Source organism: Bidens hawaiensis, unplaced genomic scaffold (assembly GCF_021521415.1).
Source record: "Bidens hawaiensis isolate Kalapana, Puna unplaced genomic scaffold, B.hawaiensis_p1.1 tig00027989_1, whole genome shotgun sequence".
In the NCBI taxonomy this organism is placed as follows: Eukaryota; Viridiplantae; Streptophyta; class Magnoliopsida; order Asterales; family Asteraceae; genus Bidens; species Bidens hawaiensis.
Window position 1 is genome coordinate 146,046 of NW_027494535.1, and position 17,959 is coordinate 164,004.

At 37.7% G+C, this 17,959-nt stretch overlaps 1 protein-coding gene across 1 annotated transcript; it reads left to right on the forward strand.

The window, feature by feature from the left end:
- The first annotated feature begins 9,255 nt into the window (after nt 1-9,255).
- LOC143576099 (FT-interacting protein 7-like) lies at nt 9,256-17,379 on the forward strand. Its single transcript, XM_077060287.1, has 2 exons — nt 9,256-9,685; nt 14,578-17,379. Exons 1-2 carry the CDS (start codon nt 9,282-9,284, stop codon nt 17,249-17,251), a joined length of 3,078 nt encoding a protein of 1,025 aa, XP_076916402.1. The 5' UTR covers nt 9,256-9,281; the 3' UTR covers nt 17,252-17,379.
- Nucleotides 17,380-17,959: the final 580 nt, after the last annotated feature.

Consider the following 17,959-nt stretch of genomic DNA (forward strand, 5'->3'; position numbering starts at 1 on the left):
CTAATACAAATTACGATTGAACGGGTTTTTAATTCTTGCCAACATAAAATACTTTGTGTCTGTTAATGTTATTCACCAGCTTTTAGTTGACGTATTATTTGAAACATTTTCAGGTAATCAATAGTAAGTGCTAAGGATAGTAGAGTAGCAGGGAAACAGCTCATTAGAGATATAGAAGGATCTTTGGGCTCATTTTGTTAAGCTCCTTGTAAAACATGATTATGTTAAAATAAATGTATATTATCATGGGTATTTAAATCCCTGTTTATATAGAGAATTATTTTGTCAAAAGAGTTTTCCACTGCAACAAAATAAACTCTTATATATATTCAAAACCGATACCAACTATTGGTCATACGTCTAGGCCCCTATGACTGGGAGTGACAGATAGGAACTTTGTGGCTCGCTTGGCAAGAAGGCTGCAACTACGCCACGCTAATAATAGAGTTTTGATAGTCAAAATTTAAAATTGTCAGACGGATGTGGGTACGCAGGTAATCTATTGGGGCTACTCTTGGATATGCACATGTTGCTGCTAATAAGAGGGTGATAATTTGCAGTGGTGATGACAAGTTGGCAACTTTCAAGTATAGAACTGATTTATTTTTGTTGACTGTCATTTTAGGTTATAGCCCAACATATGTCTGCATTTTGCAATGCTAGGATGCCGGCAAAATTCCATCATTCTCATGTCAAAAATGGCAGTTACACATTGAAGTAGAAATCAATGATGAGCCTAAAATTTCCATACTTATGAATGGCCACAACATGGGGCTTTTACTAATGCTAGACAACTGCAATATGTAAATTCAACGTTATGTTTGTTCTCATTAAATTTTTACTGCTCGACGCAACGTGCGAGCTCCTCAAAACCAGTTAATTATTAAATTTCTTTGACTTAAGTTTGTTAAAATAATTATTCGATTTGACACGTCAGAATGTTTCACTTTCACTAGTTTATATTTAAATAAGTTATACAGATTTTTTAAATCATAATAAAATGTCATGGTATGTAATTGAATGCTCCTAAAATTAGTTCTTGAATGAGTGTTTACAAGTATATAAGACTTGTATATCATGTAATTGTAAATGAAATTTTTGTTAAAAATAATTTGTATTTATTTTGTTAAAAATTATTATAAAATTCAAAATAATTGGTACTAGCCACATGTAGTACACGGGTTATAACCTAGTATGTATATATAATATATAGATAAAAGATCCAATACAATAATCTCTTATCGTACATTATGTGCGCGAAACCCTTACACCCTTGATTTCAAAAAACACGTGATGGGCCAATATTGTAAATTCTTTCAATTCGTTTACATCCCAATTAACCGTTACGAGCATTCAACCATCGTCACTGACTCCATTGCAGACTTCACTTCAATTGAACTGAAAACTTGAATATTAATTCTGATAGAAGTCTAAATGTGTTCTAGATTTATTCATATGAAGAAAACGAAGGACGCTTGATGATTTCTTGATGATTACGAAATTATATGAAGTGATTTCGGCGTTCAATTTCTTGTTACAAATAGTTTAATTTCATATGTGAACTTCTGAACATTTAAATGTTGTCTAGAATGTTTAAAGTTTTTCATCTGATAGTTCAATTTTGTTCTGAGTATTTAAACTTTTTGTTGTGAACTTCTAAATTTTTTGTTATGAAATTCTTGGATTTTTGTTCTGAACTTCTAAACTTGCACGTTTAAAAGTGTTCGTTTTGGTTAGAACGTTTAAATGTACATAGTGTCTTCAGTTTAGTTCTGAACGTTTAAACGTAACATTTTGAACCCTAATCAGAGCTCAATTGAGTATATTATTATGCAATTTCATAAGATTGATGAATCTAAATCCTTCTACACATCAATTTGATTGATTAAATCATCATATTTTGATCAATTTTGAAGATTTTTGATGTTCAACTAGAGGTGCTCATCGGATCGGATAATGGATTATTCGGTTTATTCAGTTTGGGTATTCAGATTTGAGAATTTTTGGACCCTATCCGAAATCCGATCTGATCCGAATCTATCCGAATTCAATTCGGATCGGATTAGAATGATATCCGAAAAATCCGAAATTATCCGAATAATCTGAAATCAGCTTAAAAAATTTTCCAATTTTTTTTTGTTCATAGCATTTAATAGTTTAGAATCACAATAAACATACAAACCGGAAAAGTTTAAACTTCAAATAATAGTCTAATTAATATACCAAACGGAAAAATATCACTAAAAACATGTTTTTTATTCGGATTAAGCGGATATCTGAATAATCCAAATTTTTTAAAATTCCATATCCGAATCCGATCCGAATCCGAATTAGTTATTCGGGTATTCGGATTTGATCCGATCCGAATATCCGAATAAGAATTCGGATCGGTTTATTTGGGTTTCAGTTTCGGTTCGGATTTCGGTTTTATTTGGATTCATATTTCGAATTTCTTGAACACCCCTATGTTCAACGATGTTCTATTTTGATTTTGGTTTTTGACTTTAGAGATTTTTGAATTTAAGCTCTGATTAGGGTTTAGAAATTGGATGAGATAGAGCGAGGAGTTCAGAATTTGGATAAGAATGGATTTGTAATCGATAATTTGATGATGAACTAGTTTGGGTTATTTACGAAACTGTCACCAAGCGTGTTTTGTAATTCCAACACTGTAGAAGGCGACGTACGTAATTTAGGATAAGCCATTATCATATAATAACTCACTCCTATATATATCTACCTATTCTAATAAATTAAAATAATTGTGACACATGTCAGTTTATGGTTAAACCTCATAACTTTTTTCCCTTCAAAACTAAAATCTTAATGACCTACTTTATGTCTATATTCATTTTCCTTTTCCATTTTATTTATATTATATTTTATACATTTTCATATAAAAAAATATTAATATAATATTTAGTATATATTCCAAAATACATGGTGAAATCAAAAAATTAACAAAAAAATCATGTTTGTTAAAGATTGAAAAGAATATATAATTTCAAATATTATCATTTTTACTATGTATATCTGTTGAAGATTATAAAGAAAAATAAAACTCGAACATGATTTCATTTTACAAAGTAATTTTTTAATTATTAAATCATAAATCTATGCTTAAAAGTTGATCCATTTTTTTAAATTCAATTCATTTATCTATTATTATTATTATTATTAAAATTTTAAATTGTCATATAAATTTATAATTTTTTAGCATATGCTATAAATCTATCAATTTTTTTCGGTTAATTTAGTAAACTATATTTTTTTCTGTTAATTTAGTAAATATATACCAATCACTTTCATATATAACAAAGTTTATCATATTTAATTTCTTGGTTTTTTTTTAATAAAGATTGTTTCGGGTTTTGTGGAACTTAAATTTGGTTTTTACAGTAAAAAATTTGGTAAATAGAATGTTCAGTAAAAGTTAACTACATTTGAGTCATAATTTGTTATGGGTCAAAAATGATACATCTAAGTTTTTTTAAAAGTTTGTGAATACAAATTGGCATGTCGTCAGATTTGTTACAGGTTCAAAGTGTTGACTTGAAAATGTCAAAATGATGAAAGTTAGAATTTTAAACATGATTTGGGTTTCAAATTTATTTTCAAGGACATTTTTGAAAAGAAATCAAAAGGTTCGGGATTTGGTAAATTGACTATTTTCCTTCAACTATTAAAATTTAAGAATAGATAGTGAACACTTATGACATGCCACCCCATACATATCAATCCTTCTAACTTGTATCAAATTTAAAACATTTGTGTTAGCATTAACTTTTCATTAAATGGTGATCAAAACATTGCATGTGAAGCATGTCATGCAAAACTATGCTCAAATGAAGCAAAGTATCCACAAAATTGAATATGTTAACATGCTATTTTTATTTTGTCAAATTTATCAAAATCTTTTCATGGTTTAGATTAGACAAAAATAGTTCTTGAAGAACATCTTTCGTTAATAAAGGTAACGCTCCTTCAGTATTTAGGCTGAATGGCCACAACTATTATTGTATGAATATTGTATGAGAAGTCTTCTTCCTAAATTCTTTCAATTATACATATATGACACTGACAATAAAAGTTTCAATAAAAAGGAGCGTTCTATGATACATTTTTACACGCACATTTCTTTACTAAGTTCATTTAAAAAAATCATTTTGTAACATAAATAAAATTAATTTACATACACATAATATGGATACAACATAAATCCAATACATTTTTTTATCTACGTTGTAATTATTTTATTCATTTGTAATTTTATAATTTTGGATAATCACTTGTATTACACGGGCTCTAAAACTAGTAATAATAATAGTAATAGTAATAAAAGCATAATATATATATATATATTAAGTAAAAGGGAAAAAAATTCTGTCATTTTCATTTCTATGCCCATCAACCAAGATTGGGCCGATAAATTTGATGTGGCTCAATGGTGGAGCACTCATTTTTCTAGTGAGAGGTAGGGGTTCAAACCTCACTATCACCAATTTATAAGGGAGATATGAGGGATGACCTTGGCTTGCCAGGGTTCGAGTCCTGATCTTACCCGGTTTTACCGGCTCCTCGCTGTCGTGCCATTTGGCGGGAGTGGGGGTCGGCTTTTATCCGGTGAATCCCTCAATAGGTGGACCGCTAGGGGCTCCGTTCGTCCGGACTGGTGGCCGGCTCGGGCTACCTTAAGCCAATGGGAGCCGCGTACGAAGTACTCGGCGTTACTTAGTTGGTCGTTAAAAAAAAACAAGATTGGGCCGAGTTATAGGTTGGGCTGAGTCTAGTTTGTTTGTTGGTGGTGTAGACTCTAGTCCATTTAATTAGGCCAGGACTCAAAGTTACTTGAAAGTTGGGTTGATGGCTGGATGAGATTCCAAACCCAGAAATGCGATCTTATGAAAGGCTTGCAAATTGGAAAACTTTTCACTCAGTGGGCCAAATCATGGGCTCACACTTCAGCACTAATATTTTGAATATTTTACTCTATAAAATGTATGCGGGGTGGTCGAAGAAACTAACGATCATCTGCTAGTTTCTTGTAAACTTACAAGTATGGTCCTGTATAAGCCCCATCGTAAGTTTTATACCTATGTCTAGCTTATTGCAAGTTTTTTAGTACATTATCTTTTCTATTTTTATAAAAAAAAAAAACTAGTACGATGTAGATTATAGGTCTCACTAAACAAGATTTGGTTTTACATAGTCGCACCTACGACAGGTAAACAAGTTGGGTCAGGTCAGAATGGGTCACATGCCAAAACGAGTTAGGGTCAGAACAAAACGGGTCAAATTAAAAAAAAAAGGTTATTCTTGGTCTGGTCGGAGCGGGTTTGGGTTGAAACGAATCTGGGTCCAAATAGATTTCAAGTAAAAGTGGATCGGTAATTTTTTTAAATTCATGATTTCATCACTAATATCATTAATATTACCTTTTGATCAAGTCGGAACATGTGTCGGTTTAGAACGAGTTTCAGGTCTAAATGGGCTTCACATCACAACATGATTTTGTTCAAATTAGGTTTCAGATTAGGACGAGTTTTGGCACTAGGCGGGTTTCGATTTAGAGTGGTTCGATCTGGATCAGATTTCGGGGTTTGAATAGGTTTTTAAGTCGAAATGAGTTTCGAATCGCAACAATTCGGGCCCAAAGAGGGTTAAGATTAGAAAGGGATTGGGTCAAAACATATTCGGATCGGAACGGGTGCGGGAACACATTCCGAACCAATACCCAATCTAAATCAAACCCATTTCGATCCAATACTCGTCCCATGCCGAAAACCGTCCCACACAGATATATGTGTCAACTCAAAATTCCGAACCAATACCCAATCTAAATCAAAACCCATTTCGATCCAATACTCGTCCCATGCCGAAAACCGTCCCACACAGATATATGTGTCAACTCGAAACCTGTCTAATGCGAAATCCGTGTCAGGTTGAAACCCGATCTGAACGAAACCTATTTTGATCCAAAACTTATCCCGGGTCGAAACCCAACCTAAACCGAACCTATTCCGATCCGAAATCCTTCATGTGGGGAAAATCGTGCCAGGCCGAAACATTTTCTGAAAAAATACGTCATTCCCTCTGAACCCATTCGATCCGAAACTCGTCCCATGCAGACACCTGTGTCGGCCTAAAACTCGTTTCTTATAAAACAAAATACAATGGCTCAGTTGTTGAAGATATTTAGTATTTAGTTATTTACAACTTCAATTTTAATATTAATAAATAATCTTTTATTTCTCTTTAAAAGGTACATTTAATACATAATAAAGTTTATGTAAATACTGACGAGAACGACATAAATTTTATGCGGATAATCATCTTTGATTTCTGTTTATATATATATATTATATTTTTCACGCATGCATTTTATTATCCATTAAACTATTACCAATTTGTTTTATTTAACCAGATGTTGTCAATATTAATCATTTTTTTCCTACCATGTTAACCAGCATAAGGTCTGCATATATACACTTTTCCAGTATTTTTTTTTCAGGTACATGGGAACTTATTTATTTTAATGAATACGAGGTTTTATTATTTTATGTGATTTATAATCCATAAAAAGGAATAAAAGCCAGATATGCATCAAAAATTTTTCCACAAGAAGACATAATGAATTAATCCCATTGCCCACATTCAAAAGTGCACTTATTTTTGAAGCACATGGTATGCCATGTGTTGCATTGCAAATGTCTTTTTTTAACTTGATATATTAACTACTTTAATATTATTCAAAGATAACTTTTTATGGCCAGTCCCTTTTGATATATATTAATGCTAAAATTACTTAACATCCTACTAATTATCGTTGATTAACATGGTTAGGCTGGATTATTTTGTTTTGAGGTTATAAATAACTAATGTATAAATATGATTATAAAAAGTCATTATAAAATAATAATTCTATTATATGAAGGAGTTGTTTATTTTCCATATGTAACGTTTTAAAATCATAAAATAACTTTTATCATAAAACCCCATGTGTTTTATACATTCGAAACCATATCAAAAGATATACTTGTACGTAGAGCTAGTTTAATATGAAGCTATTGACTTTGGGTTGAAGTTTCTATCTCAATTTCTTTTGCTATTCACAATGTTCTTATAACCGTTTCACTAATTGGGCTAACCCCAGTGGCGGACCCAGGATTTTTTGACAACGGGGTTCCGTTATTTTCGGCGTTCAAATTTTTGGGACGGTCGTTGTTTGGGTCGGGTCAGGTCAGGTCGGGTCGAGTGGAGAAACATAATAGAAAACAATATCATTATAATAAAACCAACACAATAGGATGTCATTCAAAACGATAAGAGAAAACATTACAATCATGATATGAACAAGTTACATGCTTCCATCTGCAAAATCAAAGCTTTGCCATTACGAAATAGAAAGTAAATAAATACAGGCTCCAAATATTCCTTTTGCTACTAATTTAACATGACTAAACCCATTTTAGATATTTACCGCGTTTCTCACAAAATTCCTCATACTCGTAAATAGCTAGACCATCTAAGTTATGCTTAATTAACTTATTATGTTACAACTCTATTCAACAAGAGTCTAGTGGTCAAAGCCAGTTTCGACCTGAACAAAATTAAAATTTTGAAAAAAGAATCGTTTTGACCCGAGCCAAATTGAAACACTCTTAAATGAACCGTTTTTGCACGATCTAAACCGTGCTACTCTCCTCAAACCCTAACTCCATAGCATGGCTCTTCTCTAAATCTATAATATATATATATATAACAATACCCCATCTTCAAACCCTTTCCCCATTCTTTTCAATGATTCTTGAATAACTAACCTTAAAATTAAGTTTTTGACATAACAAAGTCGTAATCTAACAATAATATACAACATACAGTTACTAATCTACGTAAATAATTGCATAAAATCAATCAATTGGATATCTTTATTTTATGGAGTAAGTGTTTAAAATTACCTGAAAGTTGTGGCAAAATCAGAAAGCAATGAAGATAGAGGAGCGCCAAAGGGATGGATGGTGGCTGAGAAGGGCCGCGGCGGCAGGTGGTGGGTTGGTGGCGGTCTTGCGGAGGCTTGAGCAGTGTTGAGGAGTTGAGGTTGAGCAACAACGTTCAGATCTGTTCTGGTTCTGGTTGATGTTATAAACTTAAAAAACCCTAATTATTATATTGACTATTTGACTAAAAAAGAAAATAGCAAAAACATAGAAAAAACGGATTGTGGATGAGACTCGAACCTGGGACATTCCACACCCAAAACAAGGATCTTTCCCAGCAGAGCAGATCTGTAACATTGTTATGGGGGTCCAAGTGATAATTTATATGGGGTCCTTCAAAAATTTTCTATATCGCTTCTAAATAAATTTTAAAAAACATTGGTGTCCCGGGACCCCGACCGCTACTATGTAGGTCCGCCCATGGCTAACCCTCTTACAACATGGTAGACCGTTAGGTTGAAACTTAAGAATCGAATATTCGAATGACGTAATATATAGTTCGGAAAATATTTAAATATCACCTATAAATAAATACGAAAAGATTAATATAGCATATAGTTACGTTAGTTGTATTTTAACATATAAGATATACATTGTTTAACAAAAAAACAATAAGGAATAAACTTTTTAAAGTGAATCAAAGCTATTTATCAAGCATATAAACATAGATAAACATCTTTATAGTGGAGTTGGTAAAGTATTTCTCGTTATGTAAGATTTTTTGAGATTTAAATCTTTACAACTAATTTTTCCTTAAATAATAAAAAAATTATTAAATTGGTTCAAGCCATCAAACCCATTACACACGTTTGATATTTCCTTAACGAAGAGACCACCTCACATCTATCATCTATGTAACAACACTGTTGGCAAAAACTCTAGTCTAGTCGTAAGTCTATATATGAGTTATACCAAGAAGACAATGTAATAATATCATTCAAAATTTTAAGAGTTTTGGATTCAATTAACAAGTGACTAATTGATGAATCACTTCTATCAACTTTAAGCTTTACCGACTTTTTGTTGTACTCAAAAACACAAATCACTTTCACTTCAATTCATTTCATGCCCCACTCCCAACCACACCGCATATTGCAAAGTGCAAACAGGACCCCAAAGAGATATACGAAGCAAACGATAAACAACAAACCGGACCCCACCACCCAGACCACATCCCTTTCATCACCGCACATACCAAACTCTTCTTCATCCTACGTAATAATAATATTATTATTACCCTTTCATTCCTTCCAGTTCACCGGCGTCCGGCCACCGGAATAAAACATGGCCAAGCTCATAGTCGAAGTAAAAGACGCGGCCGACCTCATGCCCAAAGACGGCCAAGGCTCGGCCAACCCTTATGCCGAGGTCGAGTTTGACGGCCAACGACAAAGAACCCAAACCAAATCCCGGGATCTTTACCCGGTGTGGAACGAGACTCTGGTTTTCAACATGGAAAACCAGAGTCTCCATAGTTCCACTATTGAGGTTTCCGTTTACAATGAACGGAAACCTCGGAAAAACTTTCTGGGTCGGGTTCGTTTATCGGGCGCCATGGTCCCCTCGTCCGAGGATGAAGCCTCTGTCCAAAGATACCCGTTGGATAAGCGCGGGTTGTTTTCGAATGTTCGAGGAGATATCGCGCTTCGAATCTACCTCGTTCATGGTCAATTTTCCTCAAATCAACTGTTGGTTTGATCAGAGTTTGGAAACAGAGAAATAACAAAGACAGAAACTTGCAGAATGCCTTTTTGTATTATAACTTCAACGATTACAAAAGCAGAAAACAATTGAATACTTGCATAAAAACTTAAACAGAATGACTACTTAAATAGGCTAAAAACTAGACTTGTTCTTCCTAGAAAGGTGGCACTCCTCCTTCCTTTTCTGAACGACTCCAACGTTCACACGAACGTTTATTCATTGCTGCTTTCTCGGTCAGCACTACTCCACTTTACTTGTTCAATGCCATATCATCAATCTTAGTCAGCATTATCCAACATTCTCCCCGTTAATGCTGACTTGGTTAAGGTCCTCCACTCCGATCAAGCTCCTCATTTCTTTGAACTTTATACGTGGCAACGGCTTTGTTAAAATGTCTGCTTTCTGCAGCTCTCCCCGTACATGTTCAACATGTATTTGATCCCGATCCACACACTCTCGTATGAAGTGAAACTTCGTATCAATATGCTTGCTTCGTTTGTGAAATACGGGGTTCTTCATCAAAGCTATTGCAGACTCGTTATCAACCAAGAGTTTTACCTTCTGCGCCTCACTTCCAGTCAATTCACTAAGCAAATTTCGCAGCCACAACGCTTGGCAAGCTGCTGCTGTTGCAGCCATGAATTCAGCCTCACAGGAGCTCAACGCAACAGTCTGTTGTTTTTGTGAGGTCCAAGTGATTAAATTGTTTGAATAATAGAACGCCATACCCGTGGTGCTCCTTCTATCTTCAATATCCAGCCCGTGACTGCTATCGCTGTACCCGCACAGTTTTCCATCTCCAGCCTTTCTATACCACAAGCCAAACCCGGTTGTACCCTTGATGTAACGTAAAATCTGCTTTACTGCTACATGATGGCTCGCTTTAGGTTCTTGCATGAACTTGCTCACCACCCCAACCGAATAGCTTAGATCAGGTCGAGTATGAGTCAAGTACCGTAGACTGCCAATGATTCTCCTGAACTCAGTGGCTTCCACTGATCTGCCATTCTCATCTTTTGTCAGCTTCAATTTTGCTTCCATAGGAAATTGTGTATCATTGCACGTTGCCATTCCAGTACTTTCAAGTATCTTCTTTGCATAACCTTCCTGTTTAATGAAGATACCTTGGTCACCTTGCTGAACTTCGATTCCCAAATAGTAACTTAGAAGACCCAAGTCACTCATATCGAAAGCTTGCTTCATTTTTTTCTTGAACTCTTCAATTTCCCTTTCATTAGACCCTGTTACAATTAAATCATCAACATACACACCCACAATTAAAGTTGACCTGTTGTTTTGCAACTTGTATACTGCTTGATCTTGTGCACACTTGATGAAACCAACTTCTTTTAAGGACATATCAAGCTTTGTGTTCCAAGCTCTTGGAGCTTGTCGAAGCCCATAGAGTGCTTTGTGTAACCTGTACACCCAACCTACTTTCCCTTTAATCTCGAAGCCCAACGGTTGCGTTACATACACCTCCTCTTTAAGCTCTCCATTTAAGAAGGCTGACTTGACATCTAAGTGATGAACAAGCCAGTTTCTTTCAGCTGCAATTGATAGTATCAAACGAATGGTCTCCAACCGTGCCACCGGTGCAAACACTTCCTCAAAATCAACACCTTTTCGCTGCACATACCCCTTTGCTACCAAACGAGCTTTGTACTTAGTTACCGAGCCTTTCGCATCCTTCTTTACTTTATACACCCATTTTAACCCAATAGCTTTGTTTCCTTGTGGCAGTTGGGTTAAGGACCAGGTGTTATTTCTTTCAATTGAGTCTAGTTCAACCAGCATTGCTTTTCTCCAAGACTCCTCCTTTGAAGCTTCCTTAAACGAAACAGGTTCGTCATCAGCCAGAAGAAGTTCGTTGTCCTCATACAACTTACGTACTTCTTCATCGGTCATTGCAGAAGCCTGTTGATAAACATCTTGAATTTTCTTGAAGCCCTTTGGTGGTGTATGATCAAAAAATCCATCATGGTCTTCCTCATCTTGCATGGGAAATTGAGGATTTTCTTGCAAATTTCTTGTGGGACCAGCAGATGTAGGTGAACTTTGGTCTGCTGGACATGGGGTATTTTGGTTTGAATTCCCATGCAAGTTCTCCATGTGGTTGATATCTTCATTGGGATTTGGCTGTAAAAAAATTCCTGTTGACATGGACCTTTCACTTTGTACCTCCTTCCAATCCCATCCTTTTGTTTCATAGAAGGACACATCACGTGATACAACTACCCTTTTCTCCTTTGGATTGTACATTCTGTATGCCTTACTTCCAGGCTCAACTCCCAAGTAAATCATAGGTCTGCTCCTGTCTTCCAACTTTTGGAAGTTACCTGTTAATTTCATTGCGTACCCAACACACCCAAATACTTTCAAGTATTTTAAGTTTGGTTTCTTCTTCATCCATGCTTCATATGGGGTTCTATTCTTTACAGCCTTTGTAACAATTCTGTTGAGTAAATACACAGAATGGCGCACAGCTTCTCCCCACAATGGTTCTGGCACTTTAAATGATTTTAACATAGAACGAGTCATGCCCATAACCGTTCTATTCCTACGTTCCACAACACCATTTTGTTGTGGAGTGTAGGGGGCTGTGGTTTGCCTTTTGATCCCCATTTGATTACAATAGTTTGTAAAAGCTTGGGAATTAAATTCCCCACCCCGGTCTGTTCTCAACATACTGACCCCATGTTTAGATTGTTTTTCAACTCTTTTCATAAAGATTTGAAACTTCTCTAAAGCCTCATTCTTCGTTTTTAACAAATACACCCACATGAACCGACTAAAATCATCGACTATGAGGAGGAAGTAACGGTTACCTCCCCATGTTTGGGGCGTGATCGGGCCACAAAGATCGGCATGTAGCAACTCCAATGGCTTAGAAGCTCTCCAATTGACTTCTTTTGGAAAACTTTTCCGAGTTTGTTTGGCTACCAAACATGCTTCACAAAGTTGTTCAGGGTGTGAGATACACGGTAGACCTCTTACCAGCTTTCTCTTGGCCATCGATTCTAGCACATGGAAATTGGCATGTCCCAACCTTGCATGCCATATCCAAGCTTCATCGTCCATGCTAGCTTTCAAGCACACTGGTTTTGCAATTTTTAAAGTTATTCTATATAACCTGTTTGCTGATCTTGGAATCTTCATCACCAACCGCTTGTGACTATCGAATACCCTCAGGAATTCATCATGCATCCAAGCATCATACCCGACTTCAGTTAACTGTCCGAGGCTCAAGATGTTACTTTTCAAGGCTGGTATGAAGTATACTTCAGGAATCATTAGTTGATCCCCATTCTTGCATTGAAAGAGTATTGTACCCTTCCCTTTGATCTCTACTCTTGAGTTATCACCAAACCGTACATGGCCCGTCATGCTTTCATTCAATTCTGCAAAGGAGCTTTTCATGCTTGTCATGTGATTACTTGCACCGTTGTCAAGATACCACAAATCTTCACTCTCTCCATTCCGGGTGGCATGACTCTTAGGAAACACCTTTTCCTCATGCAATAACACCATTGAAGGTATTTCTTCTTCACCAACACACAACATTAACGTCGGTCCATCCTCCGGTTCCTTTGTCAAGTGCACTTCTTGCTCTTGTTTGTCCTTGCACTCAGACGCATAATGCCCAAGTTGTTGGCATTCAAAGCATCTAATGTGACTCTTCTTGTCACATGGTTTTCGGTTTGTGTTGTTGGTATCTTTGTATGACTTTCCTGCATACCGGTCACCCCGACCTCGACTGGATCCACGACCACCTCGTGTGTTGCTTCTGCCTCCTCTTTCTCCATTAGTGTGCCCACGTCCACGCCCGGACCCTTGCTTATTGTAAGTCTTGGCACTTGATGATCCTTCTGCTTTAGTGAAAAGCAAAGCATTTTCACTTGAAGATCCACCTTGCCTCAGTTTTACTCGATCCTCATAGGCCTTTAACCGCCCAATTGCCTCCTCGAAAGGCATGCGTTCCAAATCAGAATACTGCTCCATGGTCGCAACCAGATGAATGTATTTTTCAGTTACAGTATCGAACAATTTACGTACCAGTTCCTCATTCTCCAACACGGCACCCACACTGTTGTATTTAGTGATCATACCGGATAGTTTTCCGGCATACTCGTCAATCGATTCACTGTCTTTCATGCGCATTGCTTCAAATTCACTTTTGAGTGTGTGTAATCGAGCCTTTTGAACCCGATCTACACCCACGAATCTTGTCTTCAAAGATTCCCACACTTCACGGGCCGTCTTTTTCTTGGCAACTTGCAGCAATATCTCCTCCGGAATTGCTTGGAAAAGGAAGGCTCGAGCCATCTTGCTCTTCTTTTCATCCGCAACCACCCCAGTCTGCGGTTCGATAGCCTCCCATAAGCCTTGAGCGTCCATTATGGCCTCCATCTTGATGGCCCATGTGGTGTAGTTTGAAGAGGTAAGAGAGGGACAGTAAAACGGGAACGAGTTTTCTTTTGGTTGGTTTAGATTGGTAGCTAGTGCACTCATGGTTGCTGAGTTTATGTATTTGGGCATATGATAGGATCGAAATCTTGCTCTGATACCAAAATGTTGGTTTGATCAGAGTTTGGAAACAGAGAAATAACAAAGACAGAAACTTGCAGAATGCCTTTTTGTATTATAACTTCAACGATTACAAAAGCAGAAAACAATTGAATACTTGCATAAAAACTTAAACAGAATGACTACTTAAATAGGCTAAAAACTAGACTTGTTCTTCCTAGAAAGGTGGCACTCCTCCTTCCTTTTCTGAACGACTCCAACGTTCACACGAACGTTTATTCATTGCTGCTTTCTCGGTCAGCACTACTCCACTTTACTTGTTCAATGCCATATCATCAATCTTAGTCAGCATTATCCAACATCAACCGCAACCTCAATCTCAACATCAACCGCAAGAGCAAGAGCAGCAACAACATCACCAGCATCATGAACAAAGTACTAAACAAGTACCCATAGTCGAAGAATTTATTAATAATCATTTCCCTTTTAAAAACGAGTACAAGGAGTACGACGATATTAACGAGAAAAAGAAGAATAAAGAGAAACAGAAAGAAGTCAGAACTTTTTTCTCTGTCGGTACTGGTGGCGGTCCTGGTCCAGCACCGCAGCCTGCCGGGCCTCCACCAGTGTCAGTGGAAAGCAAAGCTAATTTCATGAGAGCTGGACCAGCCAACATGATGCATATGCAGCAATTCCCCGGGCAAAAGCCGCCACCGAATTTCGGGCTGGTGGAGACCCGGCCGCCCGTGGCAGCCCGTATGGGCTACCGCGGAGCGGATAAAACCGCAACAACTTACGATCTAGTGGAGCGGATGCATTTCTTGTATGTTAACGTTGTCAAAGCCCGAGACCTCCCGCCGATGGACGTCACGGGCAGCGTTGATCCGTACGTTGAAGTGAGGCTTGGAAACTATAAAGGAATAACCAAACATCATGAGAAGAATCCGAAGCCTGTTTGGAATCAAGTATTTGCATTTTCTAAAGAAAGATTGCAATCTACAATACTTGAATTGGTGGTTAAAGACAAGGATCTTATCACGAAAGACGATTTCGTTGGTAAAATCCGGTTCGATGTGGTTGATGTCCCGATTCGGGTCCCTCCCGACAGCCCGTTAGCACCGCAATGGTACCGATTGGAAGACAAGAATGGGATGAAAGTGAGAGGCGAGATCATGCTCGCGGTTTGGATGGGAACTCAAGCGGATGAAGCGTTCCCAGGGGCGTGGCATTCTGATGCTCATGGCATCAGTCCGTACAATTTGGCAAATACGCGATCAAACGTGTATTTCTCGCCTAAATTGTATTACTTGAGAGTTCATGTTATAGAAGCTCAAGATCTTATCCCGTTGGATCGTGGCAGGCGGCCGGAGTTTTATGTTAAAATAAACCTCCGGAACCAGCTGCGAATGACTAAAATCTCGCCGCCTCGCGGGTTGAACCCGATGTGGCAGGAGGAGTTAATGTTCGTTGCATCCGAGCCGTTTGACGAGTTTCTTGTAATAAGTGTGGAAGACCGGTTAGGGCCCGGGAAGGATGTTTGTGTAGGACGGACGAGTGTGCCCGTGAGACGAATCCCTCATCGGATCGATGCCACGAAACTCCTAGAAGCTATGTGGCTCGATCTCGGGAGACCCTCCGAGTGGGAGGAGGAAGGTGATAAGAAGAAGGAGATGAAGTTTTCAAGCAAGATTCATGTTAGATTATGTTTAGAAGCAGGTTATCATGTGCTTGATGAGGCTACACATTTCAGTAGCGATTTGCAAGCGGCGTCAAAGAATTTAAGGAAACCGAGTATCGGGATTCTAGAGCTCGGGATCTTAAGCGCGCAGAATCTCCTTCCGACGAAGACGAGGGAAGGTAGGTTAACGGACGCGTATTGTGTGGCAAAGTATGGGAACAAATGGGTTAGAACCCGAACACTTTTAAACACGTTAACGCCTCGTTGGAACGAGCAATACACTTGGGAAGTGTACGACCCGTGCACGGTGGTCACTGTGGGCGTTTTTGACAATTGTCATATAAACGAAAAGGAAGAATCGAGAGACCAAAGAATTGGAAAAGTTAGGATTCGTTTATCAACACTCGAAACCGATCGGATTTACACTCACTACTATCCGTTATTAGTTCTAACACCCTCCGGTTTAAGAAAACATGGCGAGCTCCATTTGGCAGTACGGTTCACATGTCTCGCATGGGTCAACATGGTAGCTCAATACGGCCGGCCCCTCCTCCCAAAAATGCACTATGTCCAACCCATTTCAGTCAAACACATTGACTGGCTCCGCCACCAGGCAACCCAGATTGTGGCGGCTCGGCTATCCAGAGCCGAGCCTCCACTCAAAAGGGAAAACGTCGAGTACATGCTCGACGTTGACTACCATTTGTGGAGCCTGAGGCGGAGCAAGGCAAATTTTAGCCGTATCATGTCTCTTTTGTCAGGAATCACCGCAGTTTTTCGATGGCTAGACGGGATTTGCATGTGGCGGAACCCGTTGACCACGATTCTCGTCCACGTCCTGTTCTTGATACTCGTGTGCTACCCGGAGCTAATCCTGCCCACTATTTTCCTTTACCTCTTTGTTATCGGGTTATGGAATTATCGGTTTAGACCCCGATACCCGTCCCACATGGATGCCCGAATGTCCATGGCCGAAATGGCGAGCCCGGATGAGCTAGATGAGGAGTTTGACGGGTTTCCGACTCAACGACCACCCGATATTGTGAGAATGAGGTATGACAGAATGAGGAGTATCGCGGGGCGGGTGCAGACGGTGGTCGGGGACTTGGCGACGCAGGGGGAGCGTGCGATGGCGTTGCTGAGCTGGCGCGACTCGAGGGCGACGTCAATATTCATAATAATAGCATTGGTTTGGGCAGTGTTTTTGTATGTGACTCCATTTCAGGTGGTGGCAGTGTTGTTTGGGCTTTACTGGCTCAGGCATCCCAGGTTTAGGAACAAGATGCCGTCTGTGCCGATTAACTTCTTCAAGAGATTGCCTTCAAAGTCCGACATGCTTCTCTGATTATTATTATTATTATTATTATTATTTTTATTATTGTAGATGTAATTTTGAGCAGAATAAAAGCTAGCTATTGTTTTGGATTCATAACATTGTTCTATGTACATTCAAACTTGTGATTCAAATGACAAGTTTTTCATTAATCCAATCCTATCACATATTAATGAAACTGTTAAGGATTTATAACGAGTCATTTTCATGTTTGAAACTTTTGTTGGTCGCGTCGTCCCTAACTTGTTAAACACGATAAGATACGAACTGTTAACTATAGTATTTTTCATTTAAAAAAAAAATAGTGTTTACATTAATTCAGAATGTATTAATGCAACTTAAAAACAAGCTGCAAGTTCTTTTGTATAGCATACTAAGTTATTTAAAAACTTTTGTATAGCAAACTAAGTTATTTAAAAACATAATCATGGGTCATAACATTTTTGTTCTACGTAAACACTTATCGGATCATTCAAATTGATTTAGAAAGATAATACGAATCGTAAATTTAAAATAAAAGAAAACACTTGCCTAACATCAAATAACCAAAATCCAAACTATAACAAAACAAAACAAAACCTTAACATCAAAATTGACGCCATCATCTTCATCATTAAAGCGTAACAAATATTAAGATCTAAATTATGGCCACCTAAGAAAATGGACACTTGCTCATAACTAAATAATGCTAACAAAAGTAGGTAAAGATGTCAATATATG

Excerpts from the sequence above, each read along its gene's own strand:
- LOC143576099 (XM_077060287.1), top strand. The coding sequence starts at position 9,282 with ATGGCCAAGCTCATAGTCGAAGTAAAAGACGCGGCCGACCTCATGCCC. Across the intron at positions 9,686-14,577 it reads CAATTTTCCTCAAATCAACT|CATTATCCAACATCAACCGC; the intron begins GTTGGTTTGATC and ends AATCTTAGTCAG.